General features: G+C 45.2%; 1 protein-coding gene across 6 annotated transcripts in view; it reads left to right on the top strand.

Annotated features, from left to right (window-relative positions):
• The first annotated feature begins 1022 nt into the window (after positions 1-1022).
• The window catches only part of PSMF1 (proteasome (prosome, macropain) inhibitor subunit 1 (PI31)), a 47850-nt gene continuing 33552 nt past the window's right edge, over positions 1023-15320 (top strand). For 3 of the 6 annotated variants that reach the window (XM_011943405.1, XM_011943406.1, XM_011943407.1), the window contains exons 1-3: positions 5071-5487; positions 12045-12197; positions 14128-14210. In XM_011943405.1, coding sequence (XP_011798795.1) covers positions 5359-5487; positions 12045-12197; positions 14128-14210 — 365 coding nt within the window. In that variant the 5' untranslated portion in view covers positions 5071-5358. Of the gene's footprint in view, positions 1203-5070; positions 5488-12044; positions 12198-14127; positions 14211-15320 lie in introns of those variants that run through there. The other 3 variants (XM_011943403.1, XM_011943404.1, XM_011943409.1) reach the window with 3 other exon arrangements.

Here is a 15320-nt window from a genome sequence, read left to right as displayed (position 1 = left end):
TGGCTGGGCATGGTAGCTCACGCCTGTAATATCAGCACTTTGGGAGGCTGAGATGGGTGGATGGCTTGAGCTCAGGAGTTTAAGACCAACCTTGGCAACATGGTGAAACTCCATCTCTATTTAAAAAATAAAAAAGATACCACCTCATACTCATTAGAATGGCTAAATGGCTACTATGAAAACAAAACAAAACAAAACAAAAAAACACAAAATAACAAGTGTTGCTGAGAAGGTGGACAAATCGGAATGCTTCTGTACTGTTGGTGGGAATGTAAAATAGTGCAGCCTCCGTGGAAAACAGTATGGTTAATATCACTAAACTGTAGACCTGAAGTGATTACGATGATCAATTTTATGCTATGTGTATTTTACCACAATAAAAAAAACTTTAAAAAACTAATAGAGTTACATAAAAAATTCTTTTTTTTTTTTTTTTTTTGAGACAGAGTCTTGCTCTGTTGCCCAGGCTGGAGTGACGTGGTCTCAGCTCACTGCAAGCTCTGCCTCCCGGGTTCACACCATTCTTCTGCCTCAGCTGCCCGAGTAGCTGGGATTACAGGCACCCGCCACCACACCTGGCTAATTTTTTTGTATTTTTAGTAGAGACGGAGTTTCACCATGTTAGCCAGGATGGTCTTATCTCCTGACCTCGTGATCCACCTGCCTCGACCTCCCAAAGTGCTGGAATTACAGGCGTAAGCCACTGTGCCCGGCCTAAAAATTATCATCTTTTTAAGAAAAGAGGTATCTGCTGTGGGTGTCAAATATGCTGGGTACCCCACTGACAAGGGGAATGGGAAGTTGGGAAGTCTTGGATATCAGATACTTGGTAGAAGCAAAGAACAATATCAATCATGGAGGGCTTCCTGGAGGAGGTGATATGGTTGGGTTGATGCTAGGCCGAGGAAGAATTACAGTAGTGAATGATTTCGCCTCAGTGCCCATCTAGGCACTGCCCCTTGGTTCAGTTCTTCATGGTTTCCAGGGAGGCAGGGAGCTTGGAATACCCACATTGCTGTAACTTGGCAACCAGGAACTGGTGGCTGCAGCCACCGGCCCAGTTCTTTCTATCATCCTGGGCCCTCATCTCTGGCATGGGGTCTTGGTAGTGGGGGCCCAGACAGGGAGGTACCTGCCACCTGCTTCCCTTCTCAGCCACTCACAGCGCTTACAAGGGCAGAATGGGACTCTTGCTGATGTAGGTAAGTCCACAGAAAGTGCTGGATGAATCGGGGCAACACACACACACCAGCCCCAGGAGGTCCTCACATTTGCTCCCATCCCTGGAGGACCCTGGGGTTCAGGACAGGTGGAACATAGTCCTGGCCTTCAGGGGATTCATAGCCCGGTTCGGGAGATAGAGTTTACCTCATTCTTTCAATACACTGACGCCAGTGCCTATTCCATGCTGGCTGCTGGGTTACAGACTTTCCAAGGCATGGCTCACCCCTGGTCAGGGGTGTGGGAGGACATAGCAGACCGCACTACAACACCCTCGTCACCCTTCAGCAGTCACCTCTACACGCAGACTGCTTTCTCTAAATTATGTGACTCTCTGCCTGAGGGCCTTCCAGGACCCCAGAAGCAGCTCTCAGCCTGTGGCAGATGCCCTCAAATGGAAGAGCTCTGAGACATGCCCCATACTGCCTCCCAGAGTTCCCGAGTAGGCGTGCGGTCCAGTTGCCTGTAGAGGTAACTGGCTTCATCACACTCCCTCTGCTGGCTGCCTTTCCTTCCTGTCTCACTTCCCTACTCCACTGCTCCCACTGCTATTTCCTGGAATCAGCTCCCAGATAAACCACTCAAATCCCTGTCTCACCATGGGCTTCTGAGAGAATACTTGTTAAGACAGGGGTGATGGTGTAGAAGTGGGAGCCAGCGTTCTGTAAGATGCCAGCTACAACCAACTGTATGCAAAGCAGTGTTGAACCAAGGGGTGGGGATGACGGAGCTGCCTGCCCTAGTGCAGACAAGGAGTGGGTACATTTGCTGAACTTAAAAGTAGTAATAAAACAGACCAAAAGTCAGTCCACTTTTTGCTGTCATCATGAACCAGCAATTTACATCAACTTCAATGATAAAATTCTCCACCTGACTAAGGCTGATAGCTCTCACTGTCCCATGCCCACCCCTTGGTACCCCACTGACGCCAAGCACACTGAGGAAAGAGCAATTAATCATGGGCAAAGAGATGAGGGAAACCTCACTCAGGAGGCAACACTGACCTTCTAATCACACAGAGCTAGCTGCATCATTCCACCATACCTTTGCACATACTGTTTCCTTTTACTGGAACACCTTTTGCTCCTTAATCCACCTTTTTTTTTGGAGACAGTCTCACTTTGTCACCCAGGCTAGAGTGTAGTGGCTTGATCTCAGCTCACTGCAACCTCCACCTCCTGGGTTCAAGCGATTCTCCTGCCTCAGTCTCCCAAGTAGCTGGGATTACAGGTGCCTGCTACCACGCCTGGCTAATTTTTGTATTTTTAGTAGAGACAGCATTCCACCATTTTGGCCAAGCTGGTCTTGAACTCCTGACCTCGTGATCTGCCCACCTCAGCCTCCCAAAGTGCTGGGATTACAGGCGTGAGCCACCGCGCCTGGCCAGTGCTTTTTTTTTTTTTTTTAAACACTAGACAGTGAGCCCTATAGGGACAGGAACCTGTTCATCTGTGTCTGGCCCGCACTAGGCACTTAGGAATGGGCTGCCACTAAGTAGGCACCTTAAGTGGACACCCTGCACTATGGTTCATGGCAGCGCAGCCTATCAAAGTTTATTGATGGAATGAATCTGTAGAACTTTTCCATAACTGGATAAGTGTATTACAACAGAAGGGACAGAACAAGCAAAAGCAGGGAAGCCCGAAAGTGCAGAACTTCTCAGTAGAAAGGGCAAATAGCTTTATGCCACAGGCAGTACATCTCAGAGAGGAGTTCCACAGCTATCAGCTTTAGCGTCATCCAGAATGTGGTCAACATACATGCACTCTTCCTCAGACCTTCTCATCCAAAATCTCTGCAGAAGGAGTTCAAGAATCTGGGTGTCTCAAGGAAACTCTAGGAACACAAAATTTGGAGAGGCACAGGACCAGCTGACAAGGGAGTGGTGAACTATAAAGAGGTAAGAGTGGCCTGATTGGGTTGGGGCTAGGCCAAGAATTCATTCCTTCATTCAGTATTCACTCTTTCTTTCAATAAATATAGATTGATCCCAGAAGGCATTCAGGTACATATGTGCACAAGGTAGACATGCTCCCTGTTCCTTTGTCACAGTCTAGTGGAAAGACAGTCATTAAATAAGCAAAGAAATAAATACCTAATATAGTTTCAGGTTATGATTAGTGCTTTGTTGGAAAAAAAAAAAAAAAAACAAGAGAGAGGTTAAAGACTGGAGAAGGTTATTTGGATGGAATGGTCTGGGAAGCCCTCTATTGAGGATGGTAGGAGTGAGGGATGGAGCCACTAGAAATGAAGAAGCAAGACATGTAGATATTTGGGAAAAGAGCATTCCAGGAAGAGGAATGCAAAGGCCTAAACAGAACACATGAAAGAGGGAAAGTGGTTGGGAAGCTACTGCAATAGTCTAAGTGTGAGATGCTGGAGGATCACACCAGGGTGGAAGCAGTGAAGGTGATGGGAAGTGGTCAGATTCATAATATATTTTGAGAGTGGAGTCAACTAGCTTTGCTGTTGGACCAGATGTAGCTGTGAGAGAAGAAGGGGAGCCAAGGTCATTGCAGGTATAAAGGGGATGAGAGGACAGTTGAAGGAGATTGAATCAGAGAGGTACAGGACTGGCAGGGCTGGGACAGGAGGTGGCAGACCACATGCAGGTTCCTGCAGACCACGGAGAGGACTTGACTTTTCCATTGAGTGTGATGGGAACCCTGTGAGATTTTGAGCCAAGGGATGTGATCTGACTTGTTTTCTTTTTTCTTTTTGTTTCTTTTTTGAGACAGAGTATCGCTCTGTTGCCCAGGCTGAAGTGCAATGGTGAGATCTTGGCTCATTGCAACCTGCACCTCCCGGGTTCCATCAATTCTCATGCCTCAGCCTCCTGAGTACCTGGGACTAAGGGCGTGCGGCACCACGCCCAGCTAATTTTTGTATTTTTAGTAGAGACAGGTTTTCACCATGTTGGCCAGGCTGGTCTCAAACTCCTGACCTCAAGTGATCCACCTGCCTCAGCCTCCCAAAGTGATGGGATTACAGGCGTGAGCCGCCACACCCGGCCGATCTGACCTGTTTTCTAACAGAATCTCTCTGGGTGCGAAGTGCAGTACAGACTAGAGAGAGACAGGAATGGAATGGGGCAGTTCCGAGGCTGATGCCAGGTATCCAAGTGAAAGATGACAGGAGCTTGAACCGGCTTGGTGACTGGGATGGGGAAACTAAATTTATTCGGGTAAAAACAATAAGTGGATTTCATGAAACTTGTTGACGTAATGGGTGGTAAAAATCATAAAGGGGGTAGGCAAATAAATGATTGAAATTTGGTAGTGGGTCACGAGCTTCAGCTCTGCGGGCAGCAGTTGTGTCTTCTTGGAGAAATGGTTTCAATTCTCAGCCGTTTTGTCATCTGCAAAATGGGGATAATAATGGTACATCATAGAGTTGTTGAGAAGGTGATGTAAAGGTTTTAGTACAGGATGTAGCACACAATAAACACTTAATAAATGTTATCTTAGAAGCCAGACTGCTAGGTTCCTGTAACCATCTCAGCCATTCACCGGCTGGCTGTTGTCATCTTGGTCAAATTAGCCCTCTGTGCCTCAGTTTCCTCATCTGTGCAATGAGGCACATTAATCGTTAATATCAACTGCATAGAGTTGGGTTGTGAAGATTAAATAAATGAATACAAGTAAAGCATTTAGAATAACGTGGCCGGTAGTAAGCACTGCGTACGTATTAACGATTATTAAGAATGTATTTTAGCCACATTTCCCAGCCCCTTCCCCGGCCTAGCATAACCCATTTTGTGCATGGGAAGTCTGGCTCTTAGTAAGGTGGCCTCTTGGAGGGTGCTGTGCCTGCGTGAAGCGATCCTGTCCGCCGCGGCGAAGACCCAGGTTCCGGCTTTGAGGGGCCACGCCCCGTGCGGTCCCTGGCGGAACTTTTTAGTTCTGCGCTCGTGTTGCCAGCCCGGCGCGCCTCACGCAGTTGCGCCCGGTCCTGGGGCTACTTCCGGCTGCCCCGCCCCGCCCCGCCCCTGGGCGGCTCCATCTTGGTCTCAGGTGTAGACTCCGCCAGAGATAACGCAGGAGTGAAGCGGAGTTGTAGCTATCCCGGCCGCGGAGCTGGCTCACTGCACTACCCCCTCCCCCTTCTCTCCTCCAGACGCCGAAGTCGCTGGCGCTCATGGCGGGCCTGGAGGTACTGTTCGCATCGGCAGCGCCGGCCATCACCTGCACGCAGGACGCGCTCGTCTGCTTCTTGCATTGGGAAATGGTGACGCACGGCTACTACGGCTTGGGTGTCGGTGACCAGGTACGCCACGCAGCCGGCCAGGGTGGAGGAGGGAACTGTCTTCTGTCCAAACTCAGAGGACCGGAGGCCTGGTCCAGAGCGCCCGATTTCCCCGCCTTTCCCAATGCAGGGCCTGGGGCACATGACAGCGTTGGTAAAACCCGCGGGTCGGAGGTTGCTCACCTGCTCCAACCCAGCCCAGAGTCCCTCACAGCACAGCTGGCACAACATGATTTGTAAACTCAAGGGCAGAAACTCGCTTCAACACAGCCTAGCAGCCTCTCAGGCCAGGACTGTGTGGACCTAGTATTCCATAGAATGGAAAAGAATCCAGACAGGAGTTTAGCTCCCCAGAGCACTCCTCACCCACCTAATCTCCTCTGAATTCCTTCCCACCCAACCTCGGGGTGAGGGGACTGACTCAGTTCCGCCCTCATACCACACTAGAGCCTCCACCAAACATCTGGATCCAAGCACAGGTACGGGAGTGAGTTTTGACCTACTCAGCCCCAGGCCAGGGCCTTTTTTTCACCCCTTAGCATGGGCCCAGAGAGTTCACATGCCTTTCACGCTTTACTGAAGGGCCCAGCGTAGTCCACTCGCTACTGCCATCCCCAGCTCAAGCTCTAGGAAGCAGTCCCCCCCCAGAATCGTATACACATACAGCCTGATGTGAGAGTCATATAAGATTTTCTCCTCATAGCTGTCCCCATAGGGCCAGCCCCCTCCACTCCCATCCCCAGGCTCCACCTCTTACAGCTAGGGACGTTGTTGTCATCCCCACAGAGTTCCAGGACCGCTGGGCCCAACCCACCTCACTTATTCTTTGCTCTAGCATTCTTCTATCTTTCCTGTCTCTTCCCTGTGACCCTCATCCCCCACATCCACATCATCCTAGACATCTGCTTCTTGGGACAACTGGGCCTGCCTCCATGCCTGCCCCTCACTGTCACTGTTCTCTCACTCTCAGAACCAAGACCAGCTATGGGAAACAGACCACCCCACCTGTTGCATCTTGCAGTGAGATTTCACCCTTCCTCTCCTTTTTGACTGCTTCAGTTCTCAACTCCTCTAATCATTTTTTTTAGCTTCTCAAATAGAGTCTTAATTCTCCTCTCCTGACATAGCTTTAGGGACCTGTCTTCAAACTTGTTTTGTACATTCTGAGCACTTAGGCAAGTATTCCCTTTCCCCTACCCCTCACTGCTATCCCTATTCCTCTCTCTCTTAGAACTAAAGACCAAGACCATGATACCCCTCTCACACTTTACCTCCTTCAGCAGGAATCAGAGTCCAAGAACTGTCAGGGATTTTGGCTCTTCCCCCCCCGCCCCTCCGCCACCCCAGACCTCAGTTATCTCACTGGGACCCCAGGTACACACTCAGGATCCCCATTCCCACCTCCAAACTCACACATACTTCATCTCTCAAATGGGCTCTATGACTGGAGATGAGGATGGAAAAGAACAGCCAGCCTTTCACACTCACATACCTGGAAGCAGGAACCATTTCACCTTCCCAAACACCTCTGTCCCTGTCCCTTCTCTTTGTGCTGCTCTTCATTCCACATACCTTCCAAATGCCTTTCAGCATTTCAGACCTTAGTACCAGGTAGAGACAGCACCCCCGCATTTCGGTGTCAGGCCCCTCTTTCAGTGCATAGTCCCCCTAACAGAAATCTTGTCTCCCCACTTGCCCTACTCCAGCTTTTTAATCTTGAGCAGCTCTTCACTTGCCCCAGTCATTTTATTTCAACTTTTCCTAGATTCTTCAAAGAAACTGGTATCTGGGATGGTGCAGGGGACAGTGGGGCTGAGAAGAGGAGTAAGATTTGATTTTGACCTGGGAGCTTCTCCATTGGCCCTCAGCTCCCTTGTCCTTCAGATGGAACAGCTGTGCTCTGCACTGTCCCTTCTCATGGACCTCATTCCCCTTATATACCCCTAGCTAGCTACTTCTACTCTGCCACACTGTCAGAACCCTGTCCACCTCTGCTCCGGAACTTGTTCTAGAGGGCGTGCCTGATGCCCTTCTCTTCTTGCCATTCCACAAATAACTATCAATCACTGTGAATCTGCTCCCACCTTTCTTACCCTCACTCATCCTGTTGAATCACTTTGACAGTTTGGGAACATCAGTTCACATAAGTCGATACCTTCTTTTAGCTGGCATTATCACCTTTCCATACACTCAAGGCTGCAAAATTTTCAGATGAAATGTACAGAAAGAATACAATCTCATTTTAATACTGTTTTTTTCTGTTGTTGTTGTTGTTGTTTTCAAAAAAAAGGTCCTTGACCAATTCCCCAAGGTCCATCTGATTTTTCTCTGTTCATGGTGCTATTTTTTGAGCTTCTGCAGGCCAGAAAAAGATGCTGGTTTCAGAAATCTTTGGGGAGGCCCAGGAGCCTGGGGAATGGGGTTTTTGTAAGGCATTGCCACCTTTCTTCCTGAATCTTGCATGCCCTTGAAGGAATGGGTGTTTGGATTGCAAACTAGAGCGTGGTGTATTTTTGCTTCGGTCTGCCTTTTCTCCTTGATTGCCAGTGGGGCTCAGGTTACACTTGTCCTCCTGTCACTTCTGCTGAGTCTACTTTCATTCAGAGTGGAAGCTGGAGAGGCATCTTTCCTGTTAGTTTATTTAAAAGGAGGTTTAATTTTTCAGCCTGGGGCCAGCCAACTCAGCTGACTTGATTGTATTTTCCAAGCTCAGAGGATATTTGTGTTGCCTCTCCTGCCATCTCCTGTTTCCACCCTTCTGGGAGTGATAATGAGAGGAAGGTCCAAGAGTGTATGCTTGACTACACAAGTTGACAGTTAAATGGAAAGCTAGATTGCCTGCTTTCTCTTAGGTTTTGCCTCCTCTGTTACAGGGGAATTATGTACGTAAAACTTGATTAGAAGACCAATGCAGCCACTGGCTTCAAGAAAAATCCAATGTTAGAATTTGGATTTCTTTCTTGATGTCAGAACCACTCCTTGCAAGAACTTTACAGCTTTGTCAAGTGGTTTAGGTGGCAAGGGGATAGGTAAGGGATGACTTAGGTGGTCATCAACATAAGTTAGATAATTTTGTTTTCTGTTGTGGGGAATGTAAGGATTGTGGTGAAAGAGAGAAAATGCTCAAAATGATCTGTTTAAGTTTCTTTGGGTGCATTTTAGCTCAGAGGCATTGGGTCAAACTCATGGCCATTAAAGAACGCTTCCAGTACCAGGATTTTGCCTAGGAAAACAGTTATCTTTATTCTTTTAGGGCCAGTCTTATGGACCTGGCTGGGGAAAACCACTAGCCATAGCCTGGGCAATCAGGAGCTCTGAATTCCAAGTACAACCCTACAGCTGACTTGCTGAGACCTTGGTCAGCTCTCTGACCCTCTCAGGCCTTAGAATTTTCTTTCTTTTTTTTTTCAAGATGGAGTCTCACTCTCACTCAGGCTAGAGGGCAGTGGTGCGATCTTGGCTCACTGCAACCTCTGCCTCCTGAGTTTAAGCAATTCTCCTGCCTCAGCCTCCCCAGTAGCTGGGATTATAGGTCCCCGCCACCATGCCTGGCTAATTTTATTTTGTATTTTTAATAGAGACGGGGTTTCACCATGTTGGCCAGGCTGGTCTCGAACTCCTGACTTCAAGTGATCTACCTGCCTCTGCCTCCCAAAGGGGTGGGATTACAGGCATGAGCCACTATACTCAGCCTCAGGCCTTTGATTTTTCATCAGAGGAAGTTAAACCATGTGACTGTGTACTTAGGCTACTTTCCAACTGTGGCTTTCTGGAACTCTTGATATTTGATGTCAGGGTTTACAGGGCAGTTGCATGCCATGTTTGGCCTGATATCCCCAGGGTCTGTGCTCTGTTTACTGGGAAGCATCAGTTGCACTGCAGTTAGAGACAGCAGTTTCACCTGACTTCAGGGATTTTGTGTAACTCTGGAAGCCAAAGGTGATGGGGTGGTGAGCAGACCAAATTGTTTATATTCCAAGAGAGAACTGTGGTGGTTTGAATGCTGTACATGGAGGATATAATATAAATTTAAAGGCCTTTGACAGAGCAAAGATGAGGATGTCATCAAATTTCTGGCTTCCAAAGTAAACAAATCCATAATACTAAACACTAAACATATTTGGGAAAGTTACCCAGTTTGGGGTGAGGGGATAGTTTCTCTTTCTCAGAAGAATGGTTTGATTAGTTTCATTTTTGTTTTTCCTCACTCTCATTTCTGTGCTTCAGGCCTGTGAATTTCATCCTCATCCAGCCAGGTTTTAAACCATGCCAGCTGTGACATCCTGAATTTTATTTGGATTCTCTTTCCCCAAAGGATTTCTGAGCACCAAGGGTGACCAAAGGGGACAGGCCAGCTGTTCTCAATGTGTGGTCTCCCCTTGTCCTTGGTGTGTGAAGTTTTGCTTTGCTGGACCTTTGTCTTTTCCATTTTCTTCATCTCCCACTCCCTCCTGCTGTATTCTCATGACTGCAGATCTTCCCAGTCCACCTGACCCATGGTGAGCAATATAAACATACATCCATGAAAAAAGATTCTAACTTTTTTTGTGCTTTTTAAAATTTTTACATAAAGGTACTGGAGTGTAAACCTCATTTTGGGGGGAACTTTTCTTTAAATCATATTTTTTATTTTACGTATAATACTATCATTAGATCTGGTTTGTTCCTTCTGACTGCTGAATAGTATTCCACTGTGAACATACTTTGCATTTTATCTCCACTTTGGCTACCTTAGCTAAGGCTATAATGAAGATCCTTTGTTATGGACCCTGTGCACAGGGTTTCTTCTGGGAGTAGGGATTTTAAATCATAGGATATTGGCTTACCTAATTGCACTAAAAACTGCCAGATTGCTTCCCAAAGGGGCTGTACGAGTTTAAATGCCCATCAGCAGGGACTAGAGGTTCCCATTCTCCCCACACCTACACAGACATCTGGCAAAAAATAGAAAACTGGGTAATAACAGTCCGAATCATATAACTTAGTGTCTTATTATTTCAGTTCTGCTTCTCTGATTGCTAGTAAAATTGAATAACTCTTTAGATACTATTAACTGCTCTTTTTCTTGTTCGTATCTTTTGCCACTTTTTGGAGTTCCCAGTTGTTATTGTTCATTTTCCAGGCATTCCCTTTATGTAGAGGTTATTAATTTCTTTCCTTTGCAGCCATAGCAAATGTCTCTTCTTAGCCTGTGGCTGCTTATTAACTTAGTAGTGTCTCTGTTGAACAGAGGCTTTCAATTACAATGTCAAAGGCAGCTTTTTTTTCTTTTATGAATCTTGTTTAAGAAATCTTCCCCACCTGGAAATCACTGTATTATTTTTCCTGTAGAAATAATTTGAGAACTATTTCTCAAACTTTAGTATAGAAAGTCTTAGGATTTTTTAAAAAGAAAAAAGGAAGACATCACAACTCACAATAAAAGATGTATTTTACACCCACCAGGCTGACAAGCATGAAAATGGCAAGCATTTTACCCCTACTAGATTGGCAAGCAACAATAACAATGTTGCCAACTACACGGAGCAACAGGAGCTTTCATTCGTTGCTAGTGGGAGTATAAATCAGTAACTCTTTAGAAAACAACTTGACTTTATCTTATAAATTAAAAGCTTTTCCTCCATGCATATTCTATATAAATTTATCCACATATGTACCAGATGTGTACAAGAATGTTCATAGCAGCATTGTTCATAATAGCAAAACAAATAAGCTGGGAAATACTCCAAATCACCATCAACAAGTAGATGTATAAATTGCAGCATAGTCATACAGAATGCTTTGTAGCTGTGAATGTGAATCAGCTGTAGTTAAATGCATTGACATGGATGCCTTTCCAAAAACAATATTGAATAAAAAAGGCAAATGACAGAAGTGATGCTGTTTATTTAAAATTCAAAAACATTTGAAACAATATATTTTTATGGTTGCAATGTAGAGTAATATAACTCTAGGGTAAAGTAAAGAAATTGTTTAAGAGTGGTGATTACCCTTGAAGGGGAAGGAGGGACATTTATTGGAGTATGCTACCCAAGGCTTTAGCAGTATTGCTGATGTTCTATTTCTTAAGCTGGTGGTAGAGACATTTTATAATTCTTTGTTATTTGTACATATGCTACATTTTGTGTACTATGAAATTATAATTTTTGTACATCACTGCAGTCAGTTAGGGTGTATTAGGATCTGTGTTTTTAGTTAACACCTTGGTAATCCTATTGTAGTTAGCCTAAGGTCCAAACTTTGAAAAACACTACTTAGAACTTCTCAGTGTTCCTCAAGGTGACTGGCTTAATTCTTAGCAGAGGGATGGGGAACAGATGATTATTAAACCAACACTGCAGGTTCTTGACAGGTTCCAATGCTGTGTCAGAAAGGGAGAGCACAGTAGAACAGAAGCCCAGAGACCTGGGCCCTAGACCTCTCTCTCGCTGTAGGATCTTGGGCAAGTCATTTCTCTTGACCTCTACATCTTCATCTGTGAAGTGAGGTGGGTAAGATTAGCTTATCTTGTGAGGTTCTTTATAATTCTGTGTTTTGAGGTCATGATCTTTCTCCTCTCAACTGTGGTGTCTTCCCAGCCGGGTCCCGATGATAAGAAGTCAGAACTGCTGCCAGCTGGGTGGAACAACAATAAGGACCTGTATGTCCTCCGGTATGAGTATAAGGATGGGTCCAGAAAGCTCCTTGTGAAAGCCATCACCGTGGAGAGCAGCATGATCCTCAATGTGCTGGTGAGTCTCTGAGACACGTGAGTCTGCTGATGAGATGAGGATAGGAATGGCTGTTTTGAAACCCATTTAACAGTCTGGATCCAGAACTCCAGTGTTCTTGTAGCCCTTACCCAGTGATCCCACTTCTGGAAATTTATCTTAAGGTGAGAACCCTAAGTATAAAAAACCTTTGTACACAAAGGTATTCACCACCTGGAATTAATAAGGAGGGGCTTTCTGTCAACAGGGAAATGGTTAAATAAGGTAAATCTATTCAGTGACAAGATAGAAGGAAAAAACTTAGGTAACTCCAGTGGGCTGCTTCAGTTCCTTAAATAAATTGAATTCTTTGCTGCCTTGGAGCCCTTGCACTTTATATTTCCTATGCTGGAAGGCTCTTCCCCTCCCCCATCTGCCCCTCTCACAGCCCGCCACCATTCCTTCAGCCTGGACAATTCTCTTTCATGTTTGACTTCCTCAAAAAGTTCAGTTCTGACTACCCACTCCTACCACTCCTGCTGCCAAAAAAATCTAAATTATGTCTCTTTATGCCATCATTTTATTTTCCTGCCTAACACTCATTGCAGCTTGTAATTGTGTACTTATTTGTGCTTTGCTTTTATTCTGCCATGGGACTGTATGTGCCACAAGGACAGTGACTTTCTTTTTGTTAACTTTTGTCTTAGTGGTTTGTGTGTGACCATGTGGAAGTATCCTGCTCTATGTATTATACTGCACTTTGCGTTTTTTTCTTTTTTTTTTTTTTTATTATACTTTAAGTTCTAGGGTACTTGTGCATAACGTGCAGGTTTGTTACATATGTATACTTGTGCCATGTTGGTGTGCTGCACCCATCAACTCGTCAGCACCCATCAATTCATCAACTTTGCGTTTTTTTCACTCGATGTTTTCGAGGTCTTGACATGGAAATACATATAGATGTACCTTATTTGTTTTAACTATTATGTAGTTTCTCATAGCACCATAATTTCTTTATTCCTTTCCCTTTTGATGAACATTTAGATCTTGTGTCAGATAGAGTTCTTGGTTTCAAACAACAAAAACCTCTTGGGTTAGTTTAATCAAAAAGGGTTTATTAAAAGAACCAGGATCACCCAGGTGCAGTGGCTCACACTGTAATCCCAACACTTTGGGAGGCTAAGGCAGGTGGATCACTTGAAGTCAGGAGTTTGAGACTAGCCTGGTCAATGTGGTGAAACCCTGTCTCTACTAAAAATATTTTTAAAAATTAGCCAGGCATGGTGGTGGGTACCTGTAATCCCAGCTACTTGGGAGGCTGAGGTAGGAGAATCCCTTGAACCCAAGAGACAGAGTTTGCTGTGAGCCAAGATTGCACCACTGAACTCCAGCCTGGGCGATAGAGCAAGCCTCTGTCTCAAAACAAACAAAACAAAACAAAAAGAACCAGGATAGCTCATTGAAACAGGTTTAAGGCTAGATTTCCAGAAGCAGTGTCCCAAATCATGCCCCAGAAACTGCTGCTGCCACCAACACTGCCTAGTATTAGGTACTGGCTGATTCTGTCTGCCCTGGTGCACCCTTCTGTTAAGCTGCTGATATGACCCCCTGGCCTCTGCTGCTACCCTCATTAGCAAGATATCTGCCCTTTGCTGAGTCTGCCTCTTCATGTTTCTCACTTTCGACTCAAAGTTGATGCATCAATTCGACACCTCAATTACCATGCCTGAGCCCTTTTGCGAAGGAGCCTGGGAAGTAGGTGTTTTAGCCTCTGCCTTGGAAAGGCAATATTCCTAAATTAGAGAAGTCTCCAAGCCTTAGGAAGATATTTTATATAAACAGTCCTTATATATGTCTTTGTGGACATATGTGAATATTTCTTTAGGTTGAAGACTCTGTGACTCTCCTTCCACCCTCCCACTCTTAGCCTAGAAATATCCCAGTCTCTCACTTTCTATTTTCACTCATCTAGGAATATGGCTCACAGCAAGTGGCAGACTTGACCCTGAACTTGGATGATTATATCGATGCAGAACACCTGGGTGACTTCCACAGGTACTTCTAAATGATGTCTCTTCCCTGGGAAAGAAAGAACCAATGGCAAGATATAAGGAATAGGGTAGATGTGTCCAGAAAATTAAGGAAGGTGAATGGAAGAACCTTTTATTTCTGGGCACAACTTCCTAATTTTCTTTTCTGTTTTTTATGTATTTGAAGAGGAGACTCACATAGGAAATGCCACATGAGACAGGATGATGCAATCAAGAGTCCACAAGTGCTGTGGTGGCTGCAGAGTAGAGGTGGAGCCAGGCCAACTCATTCAGCCAGAGCAGACTCCTGGGAGAATGTGTGCCTCATTGGGTCCCCAACCCCAATCTCCAACTTAAAAAAAAAAAAAAATTATTTTCTTTAGGGTCGTTTTAGGTACAAGTGAAATTGAGCAGAAAGTTCAGAGCATTCCCATATTACCTCCCGGTCCCATACACCCACAGCTTATAGCTTCCCCGTGTCAATATCCCATACATAGTGATACACTCCTTACAACTGATGAGTCTACATTGACACATCATTATTAGGGCTCAAGCCTGCTGTTGTGCAGTCTGTGGGTTTTGACAAATAGATGAGAATGTGTGTCTACCATTATAGTATCACACAGAGTAGTTTGACTACCCTAAAAATCTGTGTTCCTCCTATTCTTCACTCCCTTTTCACTAACTCCTGGCAACCACTGATCTTTTTACTGTCTCCATGATTTTGCCTTTTCTAGAGTGTCATATAGTTGGTATCATACAGTAGTACATTCTAGGCCTTTTCAGCAGATAGTGCTAGGAAAATTTTTCCTCATGAGTTTAAATTGCCACCTCTGTTTTTAATATAACACTACAGGATTCTTTTTCTCTTATTCTGTACTTATATGTCCCTTCTGCTGTGGTGAGAACCCTGATTCCCAATAGCATCAACATATTTACTTATTTACTTGATCCTAGAATACACACAAATATTTTCTGAACTACATCAGTGCCTACCAAGAACAAACCTACTAAGTAAAGTTCCAAATGATTTATTTCCGGTTCTTTTTGTCTTTTTTTTTGAGACGGAGTCTTGCTCTGTCGCCCCAGCTGGAGTGCAGTGGCCGGATCTCAGCTCACTGCAAGCTCCGCCTCC

The sequence above is a fragment of the Colobus angolensis genome, unplaced genomic scaffold (genome assembly GCF_000951035.1).
Source record: "Colobus angolensis palliatus isolate OR3802 unplaced genomic scaffold, Cang.pa_1.0 Scaffold219, whole genome shotgun sequence".
Taxonomy (NCBI): Eukaryota; Metazoa; Chordata; class Mammalia; order Primates; family Cercopithecidae; genus Colobus; species Colobus angolensis.
This window is presented reverse-complemented; position numbering and strand designations above follow the sequence as displayed.